This window comes from Vulpes vulpes, chromosome 4, assembly GCF_048418805.1.
Source record: "Vulpes vulpes isolate BD-2025 chromosome 4, VulVul3, whole genome shotgun sequence".
Classification (NCBI taxonomy): Eukaryota; Metazoa; Chordata; class Mammalia; order Carnivora; family Canidae; genus Vulpes; species Vulpes vulpes.
Genome location: NC_132783.1, coordinates 66548347 through 66566142, shown reverse-complemented (window position 1 = coordinate 66566142; position 17796 = coordinate 66548347). Strand labels below are relative to the sequence as shown.

The 17796-nt window shown below is 45.1% G+C and overlaps 1 protein-coding gene across 15 annotated transcripts in view; it reads right to left on the bottom strand.

Moving 5' to 3' along the window:
* The window catches only part of SIPA1L2 (signal induced proliferation associated 1 like 2), a 212841-nt gene that overhangs the window by 27790 nt on the left and 167255 nt on the right, over positions 1–17796 (bottom strand). For 6 of the 15 annotated variants that reach the window (XM_072755964.1, XM_072755967.1, XM_026008697.2 and 3 more), the window contains exons 11-17: positions 17055–17312; positions 14891–14974; positions 13384–13484; positions 12921–13024; positions 10684–11072; positions 3781–4005; positions 954–1107 (exon numbers count right to left, since the gene is read on the bottom strand). In XM_072755964.1, coding sequence (XP_072612065.1) covers positions 954–1107; positions 3781–4005; positions 10684–11072; positions 12921–13024; positions 13384–13484; positions 14891–14974; positions 17055–17312 — 1315 coding nt within the window. Of the gene's footprint in view, positions 1–953; positions 1108–3780; positions 4006–10683; positions 11073–12920; positions 13025–13383; positions 13485–14890; positions 14987–17054; positions 17313–17796 lie in introns of all 15 variants that reach the window. The other 9 variants (XM_072755961.1, XM_072755966.1, XM_026008695.2 and 6 more) reach the window with 3 other exon arrangements.

The window sequence follows — 17796 nt, the reverse complement described above, 5'->3', positions numbered from 1 at the left end:
AGAGGGTAGACTTCTGTAGCACATCTGGTGGTATGGATTTAACAGCTACGGTTTCTTTCTTTCTTTTTTTTTTTTTTTCCTCTCTTTCTTTCTTTTTTAAAAGGTTTATTTACTTATTCATGGGACATAGAGAGTCAGAGAAAATAGGCAGAGGGAGAAGCATGCTCTGTATAGGGAGCCTGATGCGGGACTCAATCTCACACCCTTGAGCTGAAGGCAGATATTCAACTGCTGTGCCACCCAGGTGTCCCAACAGCTACCGTTTCTGATCACCCAGATCTGAAAGTACTGTAGGAGGTCTGTGTGTGTGTGTGTGTGTGTGTATGTGTGTGTGTGTGTGTTTTAAGATTTATGTGTTTGAGAGAAGGAGAAAGAACAAGCATGTGAGTGAGCATGAGCAGGGGTAAGGCAGGGGTAGAGGGCAGAGGGAGAGAGAATCCTAAAGCAGACTCCCCACTGAGCAGGGAGCCTGATACAGGTCGATCCCAGGACCCTGAGATCCTGGCAACTGGAACCTGAGCTGAAACCAAGAGTCAGTCGCTTAATTGGCTGAGCCACCCAGGTACCCCTGCCCATGTTATTTCTTATCTTTGGTCCAAATCTGCAGTGCACGTTTCATTGTCTCCTTTCTTCAGAGGAGGACCCTGGGCCAAGAGGTCAAGTCATGTGCACAAAGTCATGCAGCTGATTGTCGGGAGAGCTGGGACCTTAGGCCAGCCCCGCTTGCCTCTCGCCCATCCTCTCACCATGCTAGAAAGCTGCCCTTCCTAACCTCTCTCAGGCTCACTCTGCTGAGTGACAGAACCAACCCTGAGGATGGGCAGCCACGCACAGGCTAACAGGTAGAATCGTGAGAGAGAATGCATGTGGGGGGGACTCCTGAAATTTCTGGGTCTCTTTAGAACCTTCTTTAGTGTCTCTGGTAACTTCAAAGCCTCTCAAAAGTAGCTAACCTTTCTTCGTCCCTCCTCCACTAAGGGACTGTCAGGAAGCATCAGCTTCAGGAAATCTTCTTTGGACAGCACATGCTGAGTTTCTGAGGCTGCATCCCCCACCACGGTCTGGTGCTGAGCTGCCGTGGACAGGAGATCCATCTCACCATATAGCCTGTTGAAACAAACCAGAGGGGAAATTAAGAGCCGAGGTCAGCGTCTCTGTCAAGTGCCTGTAGCCTAAAGGATTCAAATCCACTGTTTCGATAACCACATACTCATACATGTGATTCTTAATTATTAAGTCAGCTCATTGTTGCTGCATCTGCTCCAGACCCCCACGTCATTTTACATCTGTGAAATGAGCTCCACAGCAAAGTTAAGAGTTCTGAATAATTCAGAAACAGATCAGATCCCTGAAGCCCTGGGTGGGAAAAAAATATAGCCCACTTTTTTTTTTTTTTCAAAAAGGCTGTGTCAGAAAACACATTTTCAATAATTCATCAGAGATTATCATATGTCCTTTGCAACACTTCCTTGTGATTCTTAGAAACTCGAGAGAGGCTTTCTCTTGTGGCTAGATGACCACACCCCCACATCTCACCCGGACAACACAGAGAGAGGCACCCTAGGGAGCCTGAAGTTTAAGAGTAATCGATTCAGGCATGTGCCAAGCATGTTTTATTATCAGCAATTCCGCAAAACCATTTGGATAAATAAAGCAGCTGTCTCCCTTAATTATCAGCATATAAAAATGTATTTACGGACAACAAAAGACTGTCTCGCAGAATTACCGTTTTCAGCTCCTTTCCAGGGAGAAAACCAGGGAGTCATTTTTAAAAGGTTTACTCTGGAAATGCAATCTGAGCAACCAAACATTCCGGAGGACACACAGAACCATTAGTGGCTGTACTGTCAGCAGAGGTGAGTGGTCCTTGCTGCATGACCTGAAATGTAATGTTCTAGGAATCCATGGCCCAGGGCAGCAGACAACACAGGATGACCGTATGTTATTGCCAGGTGTCACTGGGATGACTCTATTTCAAAAGCCAGGCTATCTTGTCACAGTGTGACAGCTCACTGAGAAATTACCAGCATAAGAAATTCACACAGATATGCTCAAAATTAACAATGGTTAGGTCTCTATGGCCTTCGCTTTGTTTCTGAGATAGATAAGGCTCAGTCTGAGGGTTCCACAATATGATTTTAAAGGGATAACTGGAAACTTCAGGGTTCTGTGAAACTTCTGGAGGGCAGAACTGATTTTATATTTTATGTTCGAGGAGACACTAACATTCTGTAATCCTCACTATACAGACTAGACACACTATACTTGGCCAGTCCTTTTCAAAGCATTTTTCTGTGATCTGGTGAAACACTGTTTTTGCAGTCTGCAGTGTTAGAGAGTCATCACTTCTACACTAACTGGAGTGTTTCCTTGTTTTCGGAGTGCTTGACTCAGCTGGACAAGGCCTGGGGCACCTGCCCCCGCCCCAAGCACACAGAGACCTGGCCTGGGAGCCGGGTTCAAATTGCAGCACTAGCCTTCTGTGAAGAGGGTATGTAAGTGCTCTGCCAGTCAGATCCTCAAATCCCTTACTCACCATGCCCCCAGGGTTGTCCTCCTTTTGCTAAAAGTCAGTGCCATCAAACCCAGATGTGAAAATGCACAGTCTCTGGTAGGTTCTGGAGACAAAGATGTCCACATGGGCACCTGTGGACAGAGGCAGGCCCTTTCCTGATTCTTCAAGAGAGCCCCCTGCTCAAATAGTGCTTCTACACAGAACTTGAAAGGCTTGGGATGCATTTCTGGGAAGCACTCAGAAGATGTTATTAAAGAGGCAGACATACCAATGTTATCATTAGGAATTTGCATTTATGGTCAAAAAGCGTGGTTATCACTATAAAATTCCTTTCTAAATAACTCATCTGCAATGACTGACGTGTTTTTTTTTTTTTTTAAAGGATTCCATGTTCAGGTTCAGTACTAAAATGATTTTTAATTGAGAGAGCAGAATCAGGTTCTTCCTATTTAAGAAGTGGAATCATTTTTTAAGAGAAAAAAGTGATACTAATTTATCAACCAAGTTTAAGATCTAGAAGTGCTCTCTGAAAATCACTGCAGCCTCCAGTGTCCCCTGGTGCTGTCAGTATTTGGGGACACAGCCGAACACAGTGGCTTCATAATTTGGTGCATGGGAGATTTTTTTTCCTTAAGGCTGTCTTTTTTTTTTTTAATAAGCAAATAAACAGTAAAACAGCGCTGACTGCCCTTGCTTTGCATCCTTGAAACATGATTTCTTTACCTCTTCAAAGAGACAGAAGAACAGTTTCCACATGTGCTTTATAAAATGGATTATCAGCATTTTTTCTTTTTTTCAAACAGGTACATAACATCCCCCCCTTTACCTGTTCCCACAAAACCTAACAACCAAAAGGGAACCAAAGTCATGTTAAAATTAGGTAGAGTCCTTTTTCTTTGAAGATGTCACTTATACGACAGATTTAAGAAACACACTCACAGACTCTGTGGGAATTAAAATTGTCCTTGAACTTGCTTATTTACGGGCGTTATGATCCCATCATCAATAATAGCACATTATCATGACTGTTCTACTGCAGGTGGCTTGTTGGATATAAGAATAAAGAATGGGGATTTCTTTTGATTTTCTATGCAAATGCCAAGGAAAGGGAAGACTTTTAAAGAGAAACATAAATGCCACCATTTAAGAAATTTTACAGAGATGTTTCTAGATTACTCCTTTTTAGAAAAGATGTTTCTGACACATGCTCAGTCAATCCCCATGGTGTGGAAGGTTGCCTAGACATGAGCCCCTGGCCACCTTACCCCTGACACTCGGTCACTTCAGGCTCCTCTGGTGGTGGGCTGCCCTCTGATTTCTTCCAGCCGATGACATACTTGCTCACGGCTCCCTGCCGGTGGTAGGGCTTGGACACAGACCCAGGGACCTGTTGGGCACTACTGTGAGACACGATGTAGACTTTGGACGTATCCAGGGACCCACTATTTTTGGAACAGTGAGCTGAGGGGCTTCCTGAATGGTGTGAACCGCTGGGGAGAGAAAACAGACCAAAGCTGTCATACAACCAGATTCCAGCAGTACTAGATTAGCCTCTGGATGTGGAGCTACCATGCTTGACACCCGGGAGTGACACTGGGTGGAACGAGGCAGGCACAGCTGTCTTTCCACCATGGGACTTTCAAAATGCCCAGTTTTCCAAGGGCTAAGGATGCTCCTGTGCCAGCTATAGGCCTGTGGCTGGAAGGATGTTAAAAACAATCAGAGGAAAATAAAATAGAAACATAAATAGCAAACTGAAACAGATGCTTCAAAAAACAAGGAAACACAGGAGAAGATGCTCAACCTCTGCTGTTGCCAGGAAAATGTCCCTGCAAACCACAAAAGAGTACCCCGCACATTCACTACCTCACAGAAATGGGAGCATCTGACACTGAGTGTCCAGTGTTGGCTGGGACTGGGAGCAATGGGCACCCTCCCACTTCTGGGAGGAGCAAGAAGTGTGGTGGGCAGCCTGGAAGGCAGCCTAGGCATTCCTTGTGCAAGTGTGCACCTGTACAGATATGACCTAGTAGTTCCGCTCCCATGTGCATACCCTAGATAAACCTCTGCATGCGTGCCATTGGAAAGAAGTAACAATGTGGACAGGAGGACTGATTTAATAGGTTCCCAATGGCAGCAACCTGAATCATCAGTGAAGTAGATGGTCAATTAATAAACAAGAATGGATAAAGGGAATACGTCATGAACAAATAAACTGAGACTGCACACAACTCAGGTGAACCTCACAGACATCATGTAGAAAAAGAAGCAAGTCACAAAGAATATGCTGATTCCATTTTTAAAGGAAGTTTATAAATAGGCAAGATGGTATTACTCAGGAACGCATATATTCAGTTAGCAAAAACAACAAGGAGATGCAAGGGGAGGCTGATCAGAAAAGCAGGTTAGTGGCTACCTGAGGACACGACGATCGTTGGTCACAGAAATGCCAATTCTGTATCTGGTGGCTGTCTGCATGTTTGCCATATGACCACATGATACAACAGCAACAAAATAAAATTTGAATGATGTAATCCCGAAAACAATTTTTTTTTTTTTAAGTCAGTGGTTAATAAGCTAAGACCAGAAGGACTCCTCACTGGCTGTATAACCACTTCTAGAGTGATAAAAGCCTAAAAACCTTTTTAATTCAGGAAATTGACACTATCACGTTTTATGATAATTGAGTACAAAATAGAGATTATTAGCATTATTTTACAAACATGAAAAAATTAAAGTTAAAATTAAAATGTTTCAATTATGGTAGGCCTCCTGGTATGATGAAATATAATCTTATTCTGAAACCCCTGATAAGCACCTACCTTTCTGAAAAACCTACATAATCAAGCATCATGTGATGCAGGTGGTAAACAAAAAAAAAGTCCAAAATTAAGAATGGTTATTAAAATGGACTTTTTATAAACATTCACAAAGAAACAGGGTAATAAAATAAACCAACTCATTTGAGAGTTTACATAGCTGGAGACACTGTGGTATATGAAAAATTAAAAAACAAACAAAACAAAACAAATAAAACACCTCATTTACTACTATGAAGTAACTGCTGTTGGTGGTAGGTCTGGCGTTCCTGCGTGGGACTCAAAGCAACTTCAGTCTGGGCTTAGACTGGGCTCTGAGGGGAGATGCTTAATTGCCTTCTCATGCCCAAAACTACCCAAGAAAGAAGCAAGGACTGCAGAAGGGAGCTAATGAACTCTTTTCATTTACTGGGGTACACACCCAGGAGTCACCTCCCAAAATGAAATCTCCACATCCAGGCAATGGGGTCTGAAGGCCTGTATATTTTTCCCTAAACTGCCTATTTTGAAAAATTTCAGATTTAGGGATATGGTATAAAAAAGAGTAAAATAACATCCATATATCCTTTATCTGCAGTTACTGTTACTATTTTGCTACATCTGCATTATTCTTCTGTACACATATTCCTTTCTGAATCTTCTGAAAATAGCTGCAAACTTTGTGACATCATACTCCTGCATTTCAGCATAAGGTCCTTAAAAATAAGGACATTCTCCCCACATGGTAACAACATGATTATCACACTCAGGAGATCACACATTAATGCAATGCTATCACCTAATATGTCGTTCAAATTCTAATTTCCCAACAGTTCCCAATCATGCTTATGGAAAGTTTCCCCATTCAGAGCCCTGCGAAGGGTCATGCATTGCCTTTAGCTACCACGAGCTAACATGATTTTCTTTGAGATGTTTTATTTTATTTTATTTCTTAAATGTTTTATTTATTTATTCATAGAGACACAGAGAGAGAATGAGAGGCAGAGACACAGAGAGAGGGAGAAGCAGGCTCCACGCAGAGAGCCCGACGTGGGACTCGATCCAGGGTCTCCAGGATCACGCCCCGGGCCGCAGGCAGCGCTAAACCGCTGCGCCACCAGGGCTGCCCGTTGAGATGTTTTATAGTTAAAATCTCAGGGTACCCCAAGCCTAGGACAGTTAACATGCTGCATAAGCCACCCACATGTCCCACTGAAATGACCAAAATGAACATCTTTTGAGCATGTATTGTGAATAATGACAGCAGGGTCAGAAACTGTCATGTGCTTTTACATTTGCTTTACAAAAGTTATTTTTCTAATGCAGACTTGATTAAAAGTGTCTTTTACCCCAATAGTTAAATGTATAAACCTTAAACTCTAGAAAGATCTCGGGTTCATGGGTTCGAGCCCCGTGCTGGGTGTAGGGATTACTGAAGAAAACAAATAAATACATTTCGAAACAAATTTACTGAGTCAACTGGATGAGCAAAATGGCAAAAATCTATGCTTAGCAGCAGTAACATCATTATAAAAGTTTTCTCTGAAATGGGTAAATATTTTAGCATTTTGGCAATAAGCTTTCCATGAATCCTTCCCTTCTAGACTAAAATTCTTATTTTCAAGTTTCAACACCTGAAAGCTCCAATTGCTGCTACTAAGAAAAGGGTATAAATAATGATAAACAGGAGATAATACGAGTCATTCTGCAGAACAGTCCAGAACATGAAATTATTATTATTTGCAGTTGATTCATTTCACTTTGCAAAATCTTGGTTAGGCTGATATGAATCCTGCTTTGTGTTCTGAGCTCTTATCTATGTGTTCTGCCCTCTCAGAAAGAAAAAAGGGGGGGGGCAGAGATTGCTGAACTAAATATCTTGAGTAGCAAAGAAAGCAGGCTGTATCCACGCTTGTTCTGCTTTTTGGATGACTCCTGCACATCCCTCCACCTGTCCGTTTTTGCCTCCTGCCACGGAAGCTTGTCTTAAAGAGTTTTTTATGTCCTCTATCTTCATCAGCACAATCCTGGAATTGTACCACACACACAGCCCTGTGCTTACTTTCCTCCTGGATGGCTGCTAGGAAGTAAGCGTGTGGGCGCTGGGGCTGGAGAGGGTGGTGGTGCAAAAGCCGAATCAGAGTAAGAGTGTGCCCTACACTGATGAGGGCTCGTAAACACCAGAACTGGGAACCACTGGTCCCAGGCACCTCCTACTTCTCCAGGAGAAACCCCCCATGGGTTTATGTACTGAATCAATAAGCATTTACCAAGCATTCTTCCTGCATTGCCCTCCTTCTTTTCCCAAGCCTTCTAAGGCCCACCATGTGCAAAGACGTGTACTAAAGTGCTGTGGATACAAAGTGAATGAGACAAGCCAAGGGCCTTCCAGGCTCCAGGACACTCCAGTGAAAGCAGGCAGCAGTGAGCTACAGTCTCATGCAGTGAGATGTGGAATAAGCATAAACCATCTTGGCTAGGGGTGAGTGCTCACAGGGAAGGAAAACGGAATGGGATCCAGAGTGCGTGGGGGATGGGGTGTGACTTGAGCCAGGGTGGTCGGCCCTGCTCTCAGCCCCTACAAGGAGTTTATTGTGCTCCTTCTGCTACTTGGCCTATTCCCAGTCACTACCCAGACCCCTGGGGACTGGCCCTCAGCTCCCAGGTGATCACGCACCGGCCTGAACAGAAGCAGAAGAGGAAAGCAGGGGAGCTGGTGATTTTGTCATCACAGACTTGTGTATGCCAGCTGGGGCACTGGCCCTTCGGGGTCTGCAGAATCTGACAGAGGCTTTCATGAGCACAACTCCTTTTACCTCAACCTGCAGAAACCTTAAAACTTATTTTAAACATTTTAAATGTAAAGTATCAATATATTTAATGTTTAAAGTATTTCAAGATAAAAATACATATAAGTATTTTTATACTCATATAAATAAATATAATGATATTTGAAATTTTAAAATATTTTAAAAGCTTCAAAATATCTTACATCTTATTTTCTCTGGTTCTCCTGCACAGGTCAGGGGACAGGTGGGAGGAAGTATTCAGAAGACTCAATTTAATGACTGAATTTTACACTGAGCAAAAGCCTAGAGCTGAAGTTGAAAGGTGGCTTCAAAGTCACTGTCAGCGAAGAACAACAAGAAAAACCCAGCCAGGTGCTAAGGGACTTCAGTCCCTCAACATGTATCATTTCCACAACAGCTGTGCACAAGTTCAGTTTAAAGTGGTAGAAGAAAGTAAAATCAATCAGAAATTCCATCTCACACTTGTACATACTTTCTAATAGCCTAACCCGTTAAATTAATGAACAGTTAAGGTATTCAAGAAAGTCTACTTCAAATCCCTACACGTATCCCTGCCTCTATTTATAAACGAATGTGCTCTCAGTGCAGCTTCCACAGAAATTTTCCTTAATAGTGCTACAAAATTCTGTTTGCGATGCCAGTAACATTTGTCTTACAAGGTATCATGGAGTCGGCTGTTTTACAAAACTTGTACACTCTGAATAAGACATTCGAAGGGTAGAAATTCCCAAGGTGATTCCTATAGTGGGGCCAATTTTCAACTGTCCCTGAGGTTGGAAAGGAATAATGTAGGTAACTGAAGTCACTAATACTTCTGCATTATATCAGCTATTTATCACTAAACGTTTTAAGTCAAATTATTAAAGAGAACTGGTAAGCAGTAGTAAGAACATCTATTTTGAAAATAATCTCCATATCCTATGTTCCCTCTGCCCCAACAGAAGGAGACCTAGTATGGGGTGAATCCTTAGGACCCCTCGTCTGGCACTGCCCCTCCTTCTCCTGGTGAAACAATACTTTGATTTTCTTCTGGGGAAGCAGCAGTCTTCTCGGCTGCATGGTTTGGGAGGGACTGGCCTCTGTGAGGGGCACTGCCTGCCTCAAACAGTGGTACCTCCTACCACTCTGAGGGGACATGAGGAGGTAATTTGAAGATGTGGGTAGGAGAGTTTATGCTGAAACTAAAGAAAATCACACTTTCTTCCTGTGGACACAGGAGCATGGGCTAGGGGTCTGCAGGTGCCATGGCCATTTTTGACCAAGAGGGGCCCCCTGAGATTTCTGGGGCTTTGATGTGGAGCCTAAGGATGGAAGGCAACCCAGTTGTGGGTGGTATCATGTGAGCTGCAAGCAGAAATACCTTGACAGTTCTGGACTTTTAGTTACATGAACTGAAATATTGTGCTTGTTGTGTGAACTGATTAGTGGGGAGTTTCCTTTGACTTGTAACAAAAATGCCCTCGAGTGACATAAACAGTAAGGAAGACGCCGATGAAGGTGTGAGCCACAGGACAAGAAAAGCAGAACAGCAGCAGTGAGGAGGTGCATGTGTGTGCAAGTTTTACATAAATAACTTTTCATGACTTCCAGGGCAGAGAGCTGAAATGTTCTACATGTTTCTTTGAGAACGGGATCACGGTTACCCCTGTTTCTACCCACTGACTGAACATGGGGTTGTCACTGTGGCTTTTGGCCCAGAGTTGGTGAAGTCCCCGCCCCTGGCCATGGATGTAGGAGCATGGGACAAGGTCCTGGTGCACTGATAGCCTCGAGATGGGTTTTGGGGAAAAGCCTGATAGTAACTGGGAGTTGAGTTAGGAAGCTATGCAGACAAGAAGGGAAATTAGGGTGGTCAGTGTGCAGGGGTTAAATTCTGTCCACAGCCAAACCTGAACAAATGAGTTTCTGTCCAGTCTCTGACAGCACAAATCACAAATTATAGGAGTTTTAAAACCATTGTACAGATGTACATCACATAAAAGTTTAAAGCTACTTGTAACTGTGTATTAAACATCTGCACTTCAGATATCATTCCTTTAAACTTAGCTAGTCTTTATTTTTAAAAAAATGGAACTGATAATCTGAGTGTACTTTCAGACCTTGGGTGCCCCCTTTCTGGAAGGGGGTCATCAGAACCCAGAAGACACCGGCACTGCCTTCATCAGAGGGAGCTACACCCGGACAATGCGTAGCCTTCCACCCCCAGTTCCCGGAGTGGGGGTACAACTGAGTACTGTCCAGATCTGTCCACTTCTCCTAAAACTTTAGGAGATGACACTGGGAGAGGGGAGTCAGTGGCCTGACTCGAGCAATTAATATCCATGTGTAGTTCTCGCCCTCCAGAGAGGAGGGAAGAGAACAGACACACAGTGCCTTACTGATGTGCAAATTTCACACCCAGACTTCCGGAACAAGCCCTTCATCTGAGGCTGCAGGGCTGGGCGGCCAGTGGACAAGCTACCTTGCCTGCGCGCACTGCGTCCGTTTCAGGGCCCTCCCCGCCCCCAGCAGGACTCCGGGGGCGCCCGCAGGTGCAGGCCCGGCGCGCAGGCGCACTGACCTGGAATGGGACGAGATCTCGCTGAGGTCACCCATGCTGCCGTCGGCCGCGCTGCCGGCCGAGATGGGGGGTGCGTAGCTGTGCACCGCGTACATCTTCGCCTGCTCGTCGTCGGGCCCTGCCACGTCGGCGGAGTCGGCCCACTGCTCGGCGCGGCTGTGCATCACGGCCCGGCCGCCCGGCAGGTGCACGGCGCCCAGGACGGCGGCGGGCATGCAGGGCGCCGTGTCGATGCCGCTGTCGGTGGAGGCCCCCTTGATGTAGGTCAGCCCCAGCAGCTCCGGGTCCATCAGGTCCCCAGACCCGAAGTGCTTGTCGTCGCTGTTGCTGGACGTGTTACTGGAGAGCGTGTTGCTGCTGGAGTGACTGGAGCAGCTTTTGTCTCCGATCTTGAGAAGAAAGAGAAATGGAGAGGCTTCGGATGGATCCATCCCATGCTTTGCTTCTTTGTGAGGATGATTACTCTCACTCAGACTCACAAAGCTATGCACCAGATGACTCCAACTGAACCTTTCTACTTGCTCTTCGGTGTGAGGCAATGAGAAAATTCACTTTTAAAAAAAACACCCTGATTTTAGGCAGAAGTCCCAGACTCATAATTCCTCTAATAATTCATTTTAAGTTAAATGGGGATCATCTCAAGTCTCCGCTCAATTATTTATGCACAAAGCCCAAAAGTATTACCCCAGTGTCACTAACTAGAAAATAATCAGCAAATGTTAGACAAACTGGAAAAGCACATGGAAAATTAATAAAAGGAGGAGAATAGCCTTTTATCGAGAAAATTCTACTGTGACAAATTACAGCGCCAGCCTTGGGTGTGGGCAGAGGACTCAGGTTTGAATCACAGCGGTGCAATATTGTGCCATCACTCTGCCCCTATCTGTGCTTGTAACACTGAGTGTGGGTGATTAATACGTGGACCCAACAAGATAATACACTGTCATGTACTGCAGCTGCCAAGCGCAAGATAAGTGTAAGTGACTTCTCTGGGAGACCCCAGGTACTATTGAGAAGGGGCGCTCTTTGCACTCCCTGGAAGACAAAAAGCACAGACAGTGCAATACATGTCCCCATCTGGCTAAGGTGCTCCTACAGACACAGCTCTTCTGCACAGCCTGGGGATGCTGACACGACCTGAAGCACTGGCAAAGGGCAAAATCATGAGGACAAGTGGTGCCCTGATCTATCTTAAAGTGGCTTGGCCTTGGGACACCTGGGTGGCTCAGCGGTTGAGTGTCTATCTTCAGCTCAGGTTGTGATCCCAGGTCCTGGGATCGAGTACTGCATCAGGCTCCGCAAAGGGAACCTGCTTCTCTCCCTGCCTCTCTCTGTGTTTCTCTCATGAATAAATAAATAAAATCTTAAAAAAAAAAGGAAGGAAGGAAGGAAGGAAGGAAGGAAGGGAGGAAGGGAGGGAGGGAGGGAGGGAGGGAGGGAGGGAGGGAAGGGAGGAAGGAAGGAAGGAAGGAAGGAAGGAAGGAAGGAAGGAGGGAGGGAGGGAAGGAAGGAAGGAAGGAAGGAAGGAAGGAAGGAAGGAAGGAAGGAAGGAAGGAAGGAAGGAAGGAAGGAGGAAAAAGCAACTAAGTCAGGCAATGATAAAACTCCTTCACCTGCAAGTTTTCCAAACTAAGCTACTCTAAAATGTTGGCTTTATGTGGCAAACACTACCAATTCATGTTTTCGTGTTCGGTGAAGTTCAGCTTCACTGAACTAAGGTTGCCTGTAAGGCTCACCCATTAGGTGAGACTTCTGTGAAGAGTAAATGGAACACTGAGTGCAAATGACCAAGAGCCAGGCACCAGGCCTTGTTGGAGTGCTACCTGCAGGTTAGCTAGCAGCCGCTGACTTTACCGTCAACCATCTGGAACTGGACATCAGGTGGTCGGCTATGGGCAGAGGTGCTCCAACCACATACTCCTTCACAGTTTCTGGCCAGGCCCACAAGGGGGTGAACAGTTAATGCTCACAGAGTTCACATTTTAAAAACAAGATTGTGATTTAATAAGTATTACGCTGGGTATCAAAGATCAAAAGGCTAAGGATATATTCTTGGCTTTGTCAGTAATTTACTATGTGACCTTTCTTTGAGGGTCCTTATAAATTAAGGAGGAAAAGAAAGCTTATTTATTTTTACCTCACCTCCACTGAGAATCCCTGGTAGTATGGCTAATACTGGGTGCTGAGATGCCTCAGAATGGCTAAAGGAAAGGTTAGTTTACCAATGAAGGACTTACATGGGAAAGCTTATTGGGGGAGTCTTTGCAACTTCCATCTTTCTGCAGCGCTCTTTCTTTATAGGAGCTCAGGACTTTGGAAGGTGGGCCATGCCATTTGGTTTCTGTCACAAAAAGAAAAGATTTGAATATCTATTTCCAGTGTTGACAAAAGAGCAAAGCAAACCCAGAAGCCAAACAAAATGGTTTGTGAAAATGAACAGGACTGTGGTTCTGGAACTTTCTGGTCTCAGCGGTGGATACACTCTAAGAGTACATGGAACAACTACCATAAAGTTAACGTTCCATGCCTGTGGGCACCTCAAGTACAATCATCTATGACTGTGTCCCCTGTGACACTGGGAGACATAGCAGACCACACTGGCATGTTGTACCAAGTGGTCTGAGCACACGAATGAATGAATGAATGAGGGATGACAGGAAAGGGGGAGCAGGGTGGAAGGGTGTGGAGGTTTCTCCTTACCCAGGTGCCTGCTTCCTTCCAGCGTGTCCTCCCGTTCCCTGGCTCCTTCACACTCCAAAGGGCCCGTGCCCTGGTGTTCGAGCAGCAGAGGAGACTGGCACCTGCAAAGAGCACAGAGCTGAGTGGCCTGCTGGCCAAGCACCCTCTGGCACATCCCCTGTGTGTGCTGCTCCTAAGCAGGCAATCCTGGGGAAACCCCTTATTGGAAGTCAGCTCCTGGCAAACTGGAGTGCCCCTGTCTGCTGGCCCAAACCTGCCAGAGAAGCTTCAAGCACCTGGAATCGAGGACTCTTGTTTCACCACTGGCTCAACAGAGGCACCTGGATGACAGCCGTTTACAGACACAAAAGGGCTGCCAATGCCAGGAGGCTAGAGGACTGTCCAGGGTCAGAAAACCTGTCCCCAGTAAGCTAAGGAGGAGCTCACTGCTTTCGTTTTCATTTTTTTTTCTTGTGCTAAGAATATATGGCACTGAAACTTCTTTAAATCAAAATTTTTAAGGAAAGTAATAAGACTGATTGGCTCCAGACTACATCTGGGTGGAGTCTGTTTTATGAAAACTCCAAATATGACAATATAATCTTACAAAAGAAATAAAGCCCAGAAAACCTCTTCATATTACAAAGCCATTTTTATTTGTAGAATTCAGTGACAGATCCTGGTTTGCAGAAAAAGCCAGAAATGGCTTTCCCATTGATTAAAACAAATCTCCTCTACTTTTCAAATGCGACTCAATTGAGAAAACCTTCTTTTAAGTTCTTTTTAAGGACTCCATCTATTGCCTAAAGGTAGGGAAGGCATGTAACTCTGATGGCAAATGTCTCCTTCGAAGCCTAGAACAGAAGGCAGCGGATTCCAGGGAGAGACATTTCTCCTCTGCCCCTGTGAGAGCAGTAGCAGAAAGCTGCTGCTCCCCCAGGGAGACCCTTCCCATCTGACCTGGCCATTCATTCTCCTGTCTTCAGACTCCATTAAAAGCAATAAAGGCAAAAGATATTGCCAGGAGTACCATCCTGATCTGCTTCCTCTCCCAAGTTTCTCTGTCAATTTAGCATCTCTGTGTTCCCAGGTGTCCCTGGGCTCTACTTGACCTGCTCTCGGATGTCACACACACACTATGAGGACAGTCCTCAGCCTGATGTGTGAGGCACCCTTCCGCTATTCTCAAACAGGGGGCAGGAAAAGATGGCCAAATGCTAAACCTGCCTTCTCCGATTTGGGACCCTGTTGTGGAGAAGACGCACTTTCAAGAGAGGCTGTGAACGGACTCCTCAACAGCAATTTAAGCGAGAATAAAAGTCCCAAAAGCTATTGCCTGTAGAGTCCCCAAATCCTTAATTTTCAGAGAAACTTTCCTTGTTAAAATGAAAAAACATTAAAATCCCACCTGGCATTTTTATATCCCCCAAATAGCCTTGTGTATAGCAGACACACAGTAAATGCTTCCGTGCACAATACTGAACATGTCCCACCCAGGGGCCAGCAATGGGGTAAGTCCAAGTAGTACCCGTCATATGTTGTTTGAGGTCTCCAGGGTCCGCTGCCGCCAGGCCCAGGGTCACTGGAGGATGACTGGTTGCTGGGTGAACTTCTGAAATGTTGACTAGAATTATTAACAGGGCACTGAGGTATCTGCAGAGCACCAACATCGGGATCTGGCTCTTTTTGTTTTACAAATAAACTCATTTTCGATGACAAAGAAAAGGAAGAAATACACATTGCAGTGTGAAACAGAATGAAATGTGGACAAATAAGCCAAGAACTGGTGATGCCAGAGACATCGGGTGGCTCATGGCTGGCAGTTTATTACAGGAAAGAGATGTGGCAGGAATAAGCCTTCACCATCTGAAGATATAAAGCACAGTAATGATTCTAGTGAAATATGGAAGAATGGCAAGAGAACCCCCAAGAATACAGAATTACGAAAACATGACTACTACTTGTTCTATGAAACTTAATGCAAGGCACGTTCTGGTCCTGTATTTAAAACCTACACAGAGAGAGAACCCTACATTTGTCAAAACCATTTATTTTCACACATCTATTGGATGCAATCCTATTTATTTCAGACACACAAAAATAAGTAATACTCAAGAGAAGTCATTTGATAAAGATGTGCTTGCCAAGTTTCTATTTTGCTGCTAGAACCCTCCAGGTTTTTTTTTTTTTTTTTTTCCCCTAGAATTTACTAAACGTTACTTTACCAAGGGAGGCTCTGCAGACCCCTTCCCTTTCATCTGGGCTATCTATGTGTGCTCCTTTGAATATGGGGAGTTTATAAACTCAGCAGATCTCTGAGTAGGGAGAGCCAGAGCCAAGATAATTTAATGTCAAACTGAACACTTTTCCTGCATTCAACCTGGAAAAAATGAACTGGAAAAAGCAGAGAAAGGCCTCATGTTGTAATCTTACTAATTATCAGTAATACTTATATAGGCTTCCTACATGCCAGGAATGGTTCTAAGCAGTTTGCAAATATTGACTGAGTCCATCTTCATAATGCCCTGAAGAGGTCTCTATCATTAAATTTTATTTTTCAGATGAGGAAATCAGAGGTAGGAGAGGATGAGTAATAGCCGAGATGAACATATACACATCAGGTAAGCAGCCTGGCTCAGCATCCTTGCTTCCAAAGCTCTATTAGACCAGAGCCTGGCAAACCACTTTGAGGAAACTCATGGCATCTCTATGGCCCATAAGTTATGAAACCAAACAAGTTTACCATTTTGTTCACTTAAAACTACCATAATGGGAATTATGCAACCAAAAATTCTCGCCAGCTTCTAATGCCATAGATGCACTTTTAAAAAAGTGCGTTCTCTCATTCAAAAATTAATTTTGGGGGCGCCTAAGTGTTGTTTCAGTCAGTTAAGCGTCTGACTCTTGGTTTAGGCTCAGGTTATGATCTCAGGGTCACGAGACTGAGCCTGAGCCCTATCTGTGTCAGGTTCCCTGCTTGGCGGACACTCTGCTTGAGATTCTCTGCCTCTGCCCATCTCCCCACTCTCTCTCAAATAAATAAATACATCTTAAAAAATCAATTTTAGGGGTTCCCTGGGTGGCTCAGCGGTTTAGCGCCTGCCTTTGGCCCAGGGCATGATCCTGGAGTGCCGGGATCGAGTCCCAGGTCGGGCTCCCGGCATGAAGCCTGCTTCTCCCTCTGCCTGTGTCTCTGCCTCTCTCTCTCTCTCTCTATGTCTATCATGAATAAATAAATAAAATCTTTAAAAAAATCAATTTTAAAATTATTTCAGCATGCTTAAAATAAAAAAAACGGAAAGAAATGCTAATGATCTTGGACCTCTTAAAATATACACATTAGGATGATGGGATTTAGTCACTGATTTTGTAGTTTTCTTTATATTCAAAGCTGCTTGCACTTATCTAGAGGCTCATGAAGAATCCCATCTCGGATACCTTGCCCAAGATGGTTTAGGGAGGCAGGTCACCAGGAGAGGGAAAGCCGAGGTCCTGGTGGGTGAGTCTGGGGTAGGACCTGCAGGTTATCAGCACCACCACTGGGCAGGGGTGGACAGATCCCTGTGGCCCTGCCTGCCAACTTGTTCAGAATAAGCTAACTCAGAAACAAGCCAAATAGAAAAGTCACCCCCCCCACACACACACAACATCAAGTTCTAATCCGAGTCCTAGAGGAAAGACGCCAGCCTTACCTCGTGCCATCGGGCAGCTTCCGGTCGAAGGAGGTGCTTCGAGGGATGGCAGCCTGGGCCTGCTGGAGCAGCTGCTGGCACTGCAGTCGGTCGGGCGTGCCGGGCACGGGGGAGGCCCGGGACAGGGGCTGCAGGGCCGGGGTGGGCACGCGGTGCCACGTGGTATTCCTCCGGAAGGGGGTTTTGTACTCGCACGGGGTGCCCTCACTGTCCAGTTTGTACTCCACCATGGGGATGCGACAGAGCTCTGAACACCCTCTGTTGGGCGGAGAAGAGCAGGTAAGTAGGGAGGCTCCATGCCAAGCCATCCGCGAGGCTGTTAGTGGCTTCCAGATGATGGAGCAGAGCCACCTGCCCTCAGGAACATCCCTGGGGTATGGGGGCTCTGTCTTATGGGAGGGCATATGGAGGCCCTGTCTATGATCCAGTATGAACCAGTAGCATCCAGCATCACGCTTGTGGCTCTGGTTATCTGACCGATATCGCCTTAGGCATTATGTGCATATATCCTGTCTTTCTAGGTTGTTTGCTTACTTCTTAGACCCGAAAACATCTTTAACCATTTGCATATGTGAATTCTTGCACACTGAAACATGGGCAATAAACAAACTTTAACAGATTAAAAATGCCTCATATACAATCTGAACAGATTCAAAAGAAGTACAGTTACATCACGTAGGAATTAGTCACATGTCAGCTTTTCTAGTGAGTCTGAGAAAAGTGAAGAACAAAACTAATAAGC